The sequence below is a fragment of the Poecilia mexicana genome, unplaced genomic scaffold (genome assembly GCF_051168715.1).
Source record: "Poecilia mexicana isolate PSO_F unplaced genomic scaffold, ASM5116871v1 scaffold_21, whole genome shotgun sequence".
In the NCBI taxonomy this organism is placed as follows: Eukaryota; Metazoa; Chordata; class Actinopteri; order Cyprinodontiformes; family Poeciliidae; genus Poecilia; species Poecilia mexicana.
In genome coordinates, this window is record NW_028263390.1 from 3,702,773 (window position 1) to 3,715,311 (window position 12,539).

The 12,539-nt window shown below is 36.7% G+C and overlaps 1 protein-coding gene across 1 annotated transcript in view; it reads left to right on the top strand.

The window, feature by feature from the left end:
- Positions 1-308: 308 nt before the first annotated feature.
- LOC106907708 (uncharacterized) overlaps positions 309-12,539 on the top strand; it is a 28,840-nt gene continuing 16,609 nt past the window's right edge. The window contains exons 1-15 of the mRNA XM_088001980.1: positions 309-435; positions 3,774-4,014; positions 4,114-4,251; positions 4,343-4,516; positions 5,307-5,462; positions 5,538-5,699; positions 6,210-6,248; positions 6,759-8,854; positions 8,963-9,024; positions 9,801-9,922; positions 10,026-10,223; positions 11,088-11,276; positions 11,642-11,776; positions 11,883-12,061; positions 12,329-12,505. Coding sequence (XP_087858106.1) covers positions 3,969-4,014; positions 4,114-4,251; positions 4,343-4,516; positions 5,307-5,462; positions 5,538-5,699; positions 6,210-6,248; positions 6,759-8,854; positions 8,963-9,024; positions 9,801-9,922; positions 10,026-10,223; positions 11,088-11,276; positions 11,642-11,776; positions 11,883-12,061; positions 12,329-12,505 — 3,873 coding nt within the window. The 5' untranslated portion in view covers positions 309-435; positions 3,774-3,968. The remainder of the gene's footprint in view (positions 436-3,773; positions 4,015-4,113; positions 4,252-4,342; positions 4,517-5,306; positions 5,463-5,537; positions 5,700-6,209; positions 6,249-6,758; positions 8,855-8,962; positions 9,025-9,800; positions 9,923-10,025; positions 10,224-11,087; positions 11,277-11,641; positions 11,777-11,882; positions 12,062-12,328; positions 12,506-12,539) is intronic.

The following is a 12,539-nucleotide window of genomic DNA, read 5'->3' on the forward strand; positions in this document are numbered from 1 at the left end:
CACTATGGGCCAGGAAAATACATAATCTTCAAAACCAGTAGTAAACATTGTGATGTCCTAATGAAAATCTTTAGCATGTTTGAGTGTGAACATGCCCCCAAATCAACTTTATTTTGTGTAATTTTTTTGACATTTTTATATACATTTGTTTAGTTACACATAATTCCTTTAGAATGTGTGTATTTTATTTTCCCTTTGGGATCAATAAAGTATTTTTGAATTTGAATTTAAAATGATTCAATTCCTGAAATAGAGACAGAAGAACAACTATGCTGAACTACAGCAGGAAACGAGCATTTGACTGGAGTTAGATAACGCTTGTGACTCCTGGGAAAATACTCCAGGAAGCTCAGTTTGTGTCTGCGTTTGAATGTGAGCAGGAAAAGTAATGATCAGTTCTGACACAACTTGTTTGGACGTAGGACAAGGTGACAGGTAATCATCTTATTTCACACTCTTTTCTTACAGCATGTAACTATAGTAGCACCTTATGATGTTTAGTGGAGCTTGGTATTTAAGAAATGATTACATATTTGAACTCCAGCTATATTGTTTTTATTTACAGAACAGACAAAAATATAATATCTCTTTAAAATAACAGCAGCTCTTCTTTTCTTTAAATTCTTTTTGGATTTTTTTTTAGGTTTATACAATTCAACACAAAACATTACTGGAGACAAGAGATTAGATACTAAAAGCAGACAATCTAAAACAAAGATAAAAGATTCCCCTTTTTTTGGAGTCGGTTAATACTCAGTGAAGGTAACAATTGTGAATTTCGTTTGAATAATTCCAGAAATGTATTCTTTCTGAGATGAAATTATTGGTTTCTCTTTTTTCTGAGAAAGCAAAGAGATCTGTGGTTACTCAGCAACGTCTGGTAGAGAGGACGGCGTAGGAACCACTTTACCGATTAGTAAAGGACTGGAGTTCTACCCACAAAGAGTATCTAAAATCATCGTGGAAACTATTGTCTCTTGGCTTGGTATTGCATTCCAATGGACAGTTGACTATTCAGTTACAAAACGACAAATCAATCATGGTTAAAAGTTAATTAGAAATGATCAAAATCTTTGAAAAAGAGTATTGGAAAAAAATTCTAAATACACAGATTAAGATTGTTGACATGAGAGACACTTCACAGAGTTTGCAGGCATTAAAATGAGCACTACTTCTTTAATATTTTTAGCATTCTGATAACAATAATTAAAGATGTTGTCAGTGTGGGAGGTTTTGCTAACTGTAAGAGTCCAGTGAGAGCATTTTCAAGGCGGTTAGAGGAGAGCAGTGATATGATAAATATAAATTCTGCCTTTATGGTCACAGAAACAGGATTTAAACATTCTGATGAAAAAATATGCACACAACTTGTTGTGTGCATATTTTTTTTCCTGATAGTTCAATATTGATTTCGGCTGACATTTTATTTACATGTACATGTACAACTAACCTTCATTTTCCTAAGTATAGTGGCTTATTGTATTATGAGATGCAAATCATTCAAACAAATTCATCTCAAAACTCACGCGAACAGCTCTCTGCAGGTGAACCATGTTTCCATGCCTATGAACATAACATCCTTTATTTATGCACAGCGAAGTGTTGCTATTACAGGCAAGTAGGCGGATGGTTAGTGGCCTTGACGCCAGGTCAAATGAAGCAGTTCAAAAAGGGAATATGTTGTTCCAGCTAGCAGCACCGGTTCCTGTTCGTCAGCCGAATAGGTCAGTGAGAGCAGAAGTGACATTATCTGTCCAGATTGACAAAAACCCCAATGAAAAATAAGACATCTGTAAGAAGTGAAGACAGAAGTTTACTTCAGCTTATCCAGTGGAATAACTTGTTTTCATTGTAAGGACAACAGCATTACCACCTTAGATGGACAGAACTCCTACTTAATAAGGCTTTGTCCACCTAAATTCACCTGCTAAGTCCTAGAATAGGCAAGAAATGTATGAAATGTTGGATAGTCTGGGGATCTGTGGACACTTTCTGCCTCAAATGGCCTGAACCTGAATGGAGCCTTTTCCTATCCACAGGACTCCTAACCACTTCACACTACATCCAATCATTCATGCATTCACACACACATTCACACACTTATGGAGGCAAGCTACATTGCTGTCACAGCTGCTAAGCTGTGGCACCACCAGCAGGAGACAATGTGAGTGAAATGTTTTTCCCAAGGATGAGACAGACGGGAATTCAAACCGACAACCCTCCGGTTACAAGACAAACTGAAACCACCGATCCCCTGGAAATGGATTTTTACAAACCTTTAGACCTCACAGCCTTCTTTGTACTGACCAAGTTGTATTAGCAGAAAACTTTGAGATAGTTGGAGAAATTTGTCATTTTCACTGATCAGAATTTTGCATAAGAAGGAAACATAATATTTGCTAAGAAATGTTGATGATGATAATCATCATCAGCTTTATTAAAGACACAACTAGGTCCACATGAGAAAAAAAGAGAAAATAGTAATAACCATAATAATTAAAAAAAATAAAAAATACAATTAAAAAATAATAATCACAAATATAAGTCACTGATTTACAGAAAGGCTAAATCACCAGTGGTTCGACATTCTGGACTTAAACCTGACTGAGCTTTGTGTAATATCTGTTACTATAAGGATGATGTTATTTGTAGAATTAATTATTAAACTTCATTTTGAATCAGCTTTTCTCTAGTAAGCTTAAGTAACTAACTTAAGCCATTTAGTAACTAACTTAATATTTTTGACAAGATCTCAGGGAATGATTAACTCATTGCTTTTCTTTTTGCCTAAGCCCTTGGCAGACCGTAGAATCACCGTTGTGTCTGTAAAATAAGACACACCTGTCGCTGTGTTCAAGGAAGTTGTGTCAGGATTGAATATTCCATTTCCTGCTCATGTTCCAATACAGAGACGCTGAGCCGTTTGTGAGCTTCCTGGAGTATTTTCCATGAATACATGTGTCACCCACTAGAGCTAGATTCTTTTATGAGAGTTTTTATACAAATGTATTCAGCCATGTTGAACCAGTTAATGACAATGGTTCTGTTCTTACTACCTACTCGCCAGTAGGACTTTCAAAACCAGCTATGTGATCACTTCTAGTGATCTTTCTGATTATTATTTCACTGCCCCATACAACTACGACCTTACACAGGTTAAACCAGGAGCTCATGAAGACTTCTCAGTCCATTCTCAGAGTACCTGGAGAATGGTGCGAATGACCCTACAGTCATTTGAATTAGTTTAATTCAATCTTCTGTTATTTTGTCTCGAGAATTTACTGAGTACCAGTGTAACTTTGTGTGCCGACAACTGCAGCTAATATGAAATCCCCAACAAGGGACAAGTTAATGAAAACAACGTTGGAACCACTAAATTGCTTTATTCTTCTCTCCTTTGTTTAAAACTCACATTTTTGTTTCTGTAAATCAAACAGTTTTAAAAGTGTACAGGAAATAAGATCTTTAATAAGCGAGGAGCCAAAGGTAAAGACGCAAAAGGTTTTTTGAGTGAGAAGGATAAGTTAAATATGACCTTTAACATTTTCTGCTCTTCACCTTTGAGCTTTATTCTAAACTGTATTCTAAAAGGAAAACAGTTAAAAATGTTCTATTAGAATACTTTGCATTTGCTTTTCTCCCTTTTCTCTTTCCACACATGTTTATTTATTACTTCCTTGTAGCTTTAAAAAAAAATGTGCGAAACACAGTGTGTCGCTAGTGATAAATGTTGTTGTTTTTTTTTTTTTTTTGTATTTTTATTCTCTCCTAAGTGAGAATGGTTTTCCCTAAAGCAGTGTGGTTTGGGTTTATTCCTCTGGTTATTTGCTACACTGAGAGCCAGCCGGGATTCACACCCCTCTATGAGGTAAGCATACAAACAATATTTTGTCTCAGAATAATACCAAAAACAATCATTGATCAGTATTGATTTCACAGTTGGATTAATCTGATGATTTTTACAGGACATGATGGAAATCAACTCACTGCTTCATGAGAGACAGAAAAGAGAAGGTGAGTCACTGCAAAACACAATGGTCTTTATTTACTTATAAAATATGCCTTATAGAATCAACATAAAGGTTTTGACGTCTGTATCTGTTTCCACTCTAGTTCCAACAAATGATTATGAGTTCCAAGCTGTGTTGGGCCTTCCTGAGCTGGAGGCTCTTGAACTGTTTCTGAATAACCTCAGTTTCCCCATACTGATCAACGGCACAAGTCAGATTTCCAGTATGGACACCACAACAGGTATTTTTCAGTTAATAGATTAACATATGAAGTCTTTCAGCAAGTGTTGCATTAAACATTTCCACTGTGTGCTGATGTTTTTTCCCCACAGTGTGCTCACCCGACATAGATGGGAACCAGTGTGTGTGTGAGAAGAACTTTGCCTGGTCTAATAACACCTGCATTGCATATGGAGTGTGTGACGTCATGCGTGGTGACACATGTGGCTGCATTAATGACCTGCCAGCTGATGGTCAGTTCTGCCAGCTGAACAGCAGCCAAACAGGTAGGTTTAGAGAGGGTTTAAAAATGCATATGCTGACATTTGAATAGGTACAACTTCTAGAAAATTTGCCCTCTGGTGGAGAAGTTAAGTAGGAGCTGGGAGAAGAGTAAACAACACCCGTAACACCAGTGTACCAGATCCTCCTGCACCACAACATGATGCTGCAGGCCCTCACAGTTGGGATACCACTCAAGAAGACAGGTTCTGTGTCCCAGAACCTGTCTTCTTGAGTGGTATGATGATTGGACATTCCCATCATGTATATCTGGGTGTAATTGTTTGAACGGATTATTGCTGCAACTTTAAGCATCTGGAAATTGTTCCCAAGGATCATTCAGCTCTGCAATCAATTCTACTTTTGATATCTTGGCTGATTTCTTTTGATTTTCCCATGGTGTCAAACCAGAGAGATGTTTACTGGTGCTATGGCCTTAAAATACATCCGCAGCTGTGTCTCTAATCAACGCACTTAGGTCAGGTAACATGGAAGAAGTTTCCCAGGATATAATTGAAGCAACATCTAGACTCCACCTGGATGTTAAACCTTGGGAGCAAACAGATGATGACCTTAAGCACACAGGGAGAGGGGTTACCAAGTGTCCTAAGAACAAGAGTCGATGATTTGGCGTGAAATAAATCTGTTCAGCTCTATACTGAGCTCATGCACAGTTTTGTCTTGTTTCTAAAAGTAACTGAGCCTCTTAAAGTTTGCCTGAAGTTAATATGTTAATGTGGAAAGTGTTTCTCATCAACAAGCTTCATCAACTCTCCTCTTACCTCTCACACACAGACGCTGCGGACATCAATGTGGGCATTGTCTTGTTCATCCCAACCTCTAGTGTTTCGTCAAGTATATTCAGCTCCTTCAGAAGTACTCTGCAAAACATTTCCTTCCCATTAGCCCTCTCTCAGTCTGTGGGAGTGAAAGAGATGTCCTTCACCACAGGTAAGTAACAAGTGGTTTACCTTGTGAATCAGATTAAATGAGAATTAAAAAACTGTCTGTCTGTTTTTGAAACAGCCTGTGATCCAAACTCTGCTAATGGGCTCCAGTGTCAGTGTGAGAGCGGCTTTGCTTGGCCATGTGACACGTGTAACAGCAACACCAACTCATGCAACAATCAGACCTGTACATGTTTATATGGACTTCCTCCCAATGACGAGTTCTGTCAGCCCGTTACAAGTAAGCATTCTGTTTTTTGTTTCTCTTTTTAATAAATGTTGTTAGTGTTAATCAAATAGACATCTGTCCAACATCAATAGTTGCGTTCGATTGATCATATTCACACAAATTGGAATTGTGAAAATAAATTAGCTTAATGAAAACACAGCAATTTAGAAAAAAAAACAACAAAAAAACTCACGTTATTTATAAAAAAGTTTTGCATTAGGATGAGTGAGTTTTCCAGTCATGTTGAAATTTGTGTAGTTTGTACAATTGCAATGGAAACACTTTTTCACATCACGAGTCACTGATCAACAGCTGAATGTTTCTACTGGTGGAAAAGACGAAGAAGACGACAGGAAGTGACAGGAGGATGACGTTAGCAGAATATCAACAAAGTTTAGCAAACATTCGTAATGGAATAGCAGCTGTAGAGACTTTGAATGCAAATATGGATTTCAGACTCTAGTCCTAATGATCCTACATCTGTTGCTTTTATTTAGTTTTGTTTCTTCTCTTACTTCACAGACGCCTCTAAGTGCGATACAACTCCTCCACCTCCCACAGGTATGAAAAACATGAAGATCTGAGTTGTAGCTCAACAGATGAACAGAGCTTAGAGTTTGTTTCAGCAAACAGGTTCAGCTTCTAGTCATAAATTCTGACGTTTCATGTGCAGATTATGTCATGAAAACATATTTTTACAAAGCAAACTTTTATTTTGTCACATCAAATCACCAAGTTTAGTGTATTTTCTCTGGTTTTTATGTGATAGTGTGATAGAGCTACATGAATTTGTATGTCGATGTAAAGTGAAATTAAACAAAGTGCGTAATTGTGAACAGGTGACAATTTGGACAATTTGGATGTCTTAAGTTGCACAGCAGAAACAATAATTCAGCTCTTCAGTTTCACACAAATGTTTTGAATGTGTGAAAGATACTATATTTTATTGATTTAACATTTAAATATTTTTGCTCTCAAATCCTTAAAAACAATTAAGTCCTTCTGTTAGCTTTTTAAATGTATTTTTTTTTAAACTTAATGTTCTTTGATTTTTTTTCTCTTTTTTTACAGTGACATCAACACCATCAATAAATTATTTAACTTCAGACAATAAAGTTACAAACACAACATTGTCAAAAGAATTGGAATCTAGTAAAGCCATGGAAACAGCAACAATACAAATAATACAAAATATAACACTGGTCAGTGGTGTAACAACAGATACGCGAGTGATGAATGAAACCACATCAGAAAGAGCAAATGACACAACAATTGGAGATGTTAGCATAGAATCAAAAAAACCATCAAATGTGAACACACTAGAACCAAGTCAAGACACAATAGTTTCTTTAAGTAAAAAAAACCCTCTCACAACAATGACAAATGTAACCACAACACAAATACCACTTGAGACAACTTCATATGCAGCTACAGCAAAGACACTGGGAAACACAGAAACAGATGCATATTCTACGGGAAGAACTCTAAATATGGGATTACTAGATGGAAACTCACCAGGAACTGTGACAAACGTAACCACAGCAAAAATCACTGTTGAGACAACAGTGGTAGATGCAGTTACACCAGAAACAGTAACACATGCAACCAGACAGGGAATAACCCTAAACACAACAATGCCAAATGCAATTTCAATAGAAATAATGCCTGATACCACAGCAGGTGTAACCAGAACACAAATAGCACTGGAGACAACGTCAAATGCATCTGAACCAGAGGCAACACATGCAACCTCACCGGAAACAACCCCAAGCACGACAGACACACACACAAATTCAACAGAAACAGCTTTGACAACAAGATCAATAGATGAAACCTCATCAGGAATGGGCCTGAACATAAGAGTAACAAATGAAACCACAAGAAACACAGGCAGTGAGACAACAGTGACATATACAGTTACACCAGAAATAAGACCAAGTTCAGCAGTAACACATGTCACTGCACTGGGAACATCTCTAAACACAACAATGTCAAATGCAAATGCAACTTCACCAGAAACAACCCCAACCACGACAGACACACACACAAATTCATCAGAAACAACACTGAATACTAGATTAACAGATGCAACCTCATCAGGAATGGGCCTGAGCACAAGAGTGACAAATAAAACCACAATAAACCAAAGTCAAAACACAACACAGGGAATAACCCTAAACACAACAATGTCAAATGCAATTTCAATAGAAATAATACCTGATACAACAGCAGGTGTAACCAGAACGCAAATAGCAGTGGTGACAACGTCAAATGCATCTGAACCAGAGACAATGGTAAAGACAACAGTAACACATGCAACATCACCAGAAACAATCCCCACCACGACAGACACACACACAAATTCAACAGAAACAACCCCAACCATGACAAACACACACACATATTCATCAGAAACAACACTGAATACTAGATTAACAGATGCAACCTCATCAGGAATGGGCCTGAGCAAAAGAGTGACAAATAAAACCACAATAAACCAAAGTCAAAACACAACACAGGGAATAACTCTAAACACAACGTCAAATGCATCTGAACCAGAGACAATGGTAAACACAACAGTAACACATGCAACCTCACCAGAAACAACCCCCACCACGACACACACACACACAAATTCAACAGAAACAGCTTTGACAACAAGATCAACAGATGCAACCTCATCAGGAATGGGCCTGAGCACAAAAGTGACAAATGAAACCACAATAAACCAAAGTCAAAACACAACACAGGGAATAACCCTAAACACAACAATGTCAAATGCAACTTCACAACAAATACATAAGAGCATACTGACCAATGTAACCACAACACCAATAGCAGTTAATAATACAGTGGTAGATATAGTTACATCAGATAGAACATTAATATCAACAGTAACACAAGCAACCACACAGAAAATAACTCTAAACACAACTATGTCAAATGCCACCACACCAGAAACAATACCTGACACCACAATGGCAAATGTAACCACAAAACAAACAGTGGTTGAGACAACTTCAAATGCACCTAAATCAGAAATAATGACAACAGGAATGGTAAATACAACAATAATACAGGTTAATGGAACCTTCACAATTAACATGGATTTCGATGACTCATACAATGATCCATCCAGTAAAGTTTATGAAGATGTCTATGATGCGGTAAGTATTAATTTATATCCATCTTTATTGTTGTAACCCTATTGAAGAATTTCTAGATAAAGAGAGACATTTTTATTTGTGGTTTGACTTTCTTTTTGTCTTAAACAGGCTAAAAACAAGTGTCAGGAGTTTGTGTCAAAAACATGTACAGTCCAGAGTTTGACCTTCAGGTTAGTCTGTTTTTATATACATTTGAAATATGCACGTTTGGACACCTGTGTACACACACACGCACACACACACACACACAAACACACACCCACACACCCCCCCACACACACACACACACACACACACACACACACACCCACACACACACATACACATAATATTGCACAAACTTAACAGTTTTGAAATTTGTCAAAACTTTCCAAATAAAGCCATTCAGAGTGGTCATCTTTGGAGACAGAATATTTTAAGTATATAAAGTCCTATATAAGTTGATATATAAGATATAATTAACATTCCCAGATATGCCATTAGTTTCATACCAAACACATGTAGGCTAAATATTGTCAGTCACAGCACTTCACAATTTACATATAAATAATTAGTAGGACAAGTTCACAGGCTTGTGAAACGGCTTGTCAAACGTAGGAGCAGACAGGACTGATTGGATCGGTGCACCTCCTCAGCTTTTCAAATGTGTGCTCATGTCACGTGCAATCGTTGGTTGATTTATAACCAAAAATGTTGATTATAAACTATCTTAGAATCAAATTTGAAATTTCTTCAAGTAAAAAGGATTCAACAAGAATTCAGTCAGTTAGCTTTCCATTCCTTCTAGCATACAAGAGCATTTTTTAGGGATTATACAAAATTAACATTGTAGTCTTTTATTAAAAAACAATAGCCCCCATTCATTTTTGGAGGATATAAATATTAGTATTGAATATTTATCCTAATTGTTTCTAATGCTTTTTACATCTCCGACTGTTGTTTGCAGGAGTGGAAGTACCATCGCTTACTACACCCTCACTGCCTCTTCAGGTGATGTTTCACAAGTTAAATTAGCAAAAGATGAAATGTTAAAGCGCCTGGCAGAATCATACCCAGTGGAGTTTGTTGGTAAGTAAACTGGAGAATGTGTTCTTCTGTAGTCTTCTAATGAATTACCTGCATGTAATGAGGATCGTCTAATTATTTTCTAATATTTTGCTTATGTAAAAAGATGAAGAAGTTAACACCACGACTGTATTTGCTGGGGAAGAAATGACAGTAACCTGTGGCCCTCCTCCTGAAGAACTCAGTTTTGGTTTGGTCAAAAGCGTAGAGTGGACACACATGGGTACAGTCATTGAGAAAGGGTTTTCTTTGAAGAATGGACAGTCAGTCCTAAAAATGCCTTCTTTTTTTCCACTGAATGATGGTAAGAATGTTTTTGTATTGTTGACAATAATGATATATATTCCTAGTTCCATAAGATGCTAAGATATTTTCTTATTTTCAACATAACACTGCAAAAAATGCTGATGTGTAATGTTTTGCAAGATTTTTAATAGGTTACAGGATAATAGAAATATATTTGTTGAATAATCCGTTCATATATTTGAAGTTATACATATTTCATTTTTCCGAGTCACACACATTAAGACTCTGCACATTGCAAAGTGAACATGTGGAGTTAACATAAAGAGAGAGAACCAACAGAAGAGCTTGGAGTTGATTTAAACTTGATTGAGCAATGAGGAAGATCAGGTGGGAAATTGTTGAGTGTAGAACCTAGAAACTGGAAGATAGGAATTTGTTCTGATGAAGGATATCAGACAACATGCAATCACTTGAGATCACCTCAACTGAACCGAGACCTGGGTTTGTAAGTTTTGTTTTTTTCATTCATTACACATTCACATCTCCCCAAACGAACCCGACTTTGTCAAACAAACTAGAGTTTGATTGAAGCCGACCAAGCAGGGCTGGTGTGAATGAACCCTTAAACCCAAAAACACTTTCAGGCAGAGTCTGGGTTATCCCAGAGGAGAAACTCTCAAACACAAACTCAGTTTTGTGCCGTCTGCAGTCCAGTGCATCAACTAATGTTTACGGTACCGACTTCCACAAGCACATGCAGTCTGTATTTAAATGAAGGGATGAGTGGATTCACATATTGCCGTGCTGTATTCTGTATTAAGTTATTTAATGTTTGTTGTGTTACTCTGCCACCATAATATCTTAATCACAATGTTAACAGTGAACTGTTTTGTTTTTGTTTTGTTTTGTTTTTTTCCACCAGGGATTTATGTCTGTAAGTTAAAACGGGGAGATAATTCAACTTTCAAACAGAGCATAAATGCCAAAGCCATTCCGATCCCTCAAATCATCGTGAATCCAGTTAACATGTCAGTGGAATGTGAGGAACAACACTCTGTGTCACTGAACTGCTCTGTCAACAATGGCTACACGGTTACATTTCTGAACACAGGTAAAATCAAACAAGGAAAAAACCTGCCTGGCTGTCACAATGATGTGACATACACAAAGAAACCGTCTTCTAATTGAAACTACAGCAGTGTATACACATGTTAAATACATTGACTTGCTGTATTTTCTAACAAAAAAATAAAATCTTGCATCACTTTCATTCATCCTTACATGTTGATCTACTTTCTCTTGGTCTGCCACAAAATCCCACTAAACATTGGAGTTTGTGGTTTATTGTGACACAATGAGAAACTTAGATTAGCATCAATACTTTTTCAAGGCCTGCGCTGTAAAAGTTTCTTTAATGAATATGCCCTTTTGCCCTTCAGTAGCATCTAATGTAATGTTGATAACTTTGTGCTTCAGATGTCAAGGAAGGATCTCATGTCACCCATAAGTATACAGTGGAAAAGTGTTCAATTACAAAGATCTTCACCTGCGAATCCAAAATCTCATCAAAATTTACAAAGAATATCACACTGATGTTATATCCATCAAACAGTGAGTTTTAATTAAGGCCAAATAACATTCAAATACATAGAAAAAATACATGTCATTTTTCAAATGGTAACCTTAACCACAACTAAGCATTTTTCTTTCTCCAAAGATATTACATGTAGAAATGACACGTTTGGTAACGGACCGCTAGGTTTTGTGGCTAAGTTGGGCTGCACAGAGGGGAAAGTGGGAGAAATAACGGCAGTTTGTCAGGAGGCTGGTAATTATGGACAGATCCAAGACAACTGTGTCTTAGAAGTTGTGAAGAACCTGCTGGATCAGTCTGAGGTGATCATCATCTTGTTCTCTGGACCTTTCTCACTCCCAATCATTATATTGAAACAAATTGCTCCTCTGCTAAACTACATATCATTGAATGAACCATAATCCAATAATTTCACAAAATGCTTCTGAGAATTAATATATATATATTATAACTTGGACTTGTTCAGTTTATATATAGTACAAAATAATATACTAAAATTTCAATATCTTTTCAGATCATATTAAAAATATATCTTTTTAAAAAGACAGATTTTTTTATATATGTTACAGGTTTTGGATGAACTCACTCTTCCACAGTTCTTAGAGCAACTCAGCAATGTGACTGTCAACTTCACTGATGAAATAACTGACTCTCCAGCCAACATTGACGCCATCGTGAGGATCCTTAGTAATGTAGCAAATTTATCATCATCATTAGGAATTAAAATAGAGCAAGATTTGATGAGGGTAGGTAAATGTCAGGTTTGTTTTTAAGAGAAAT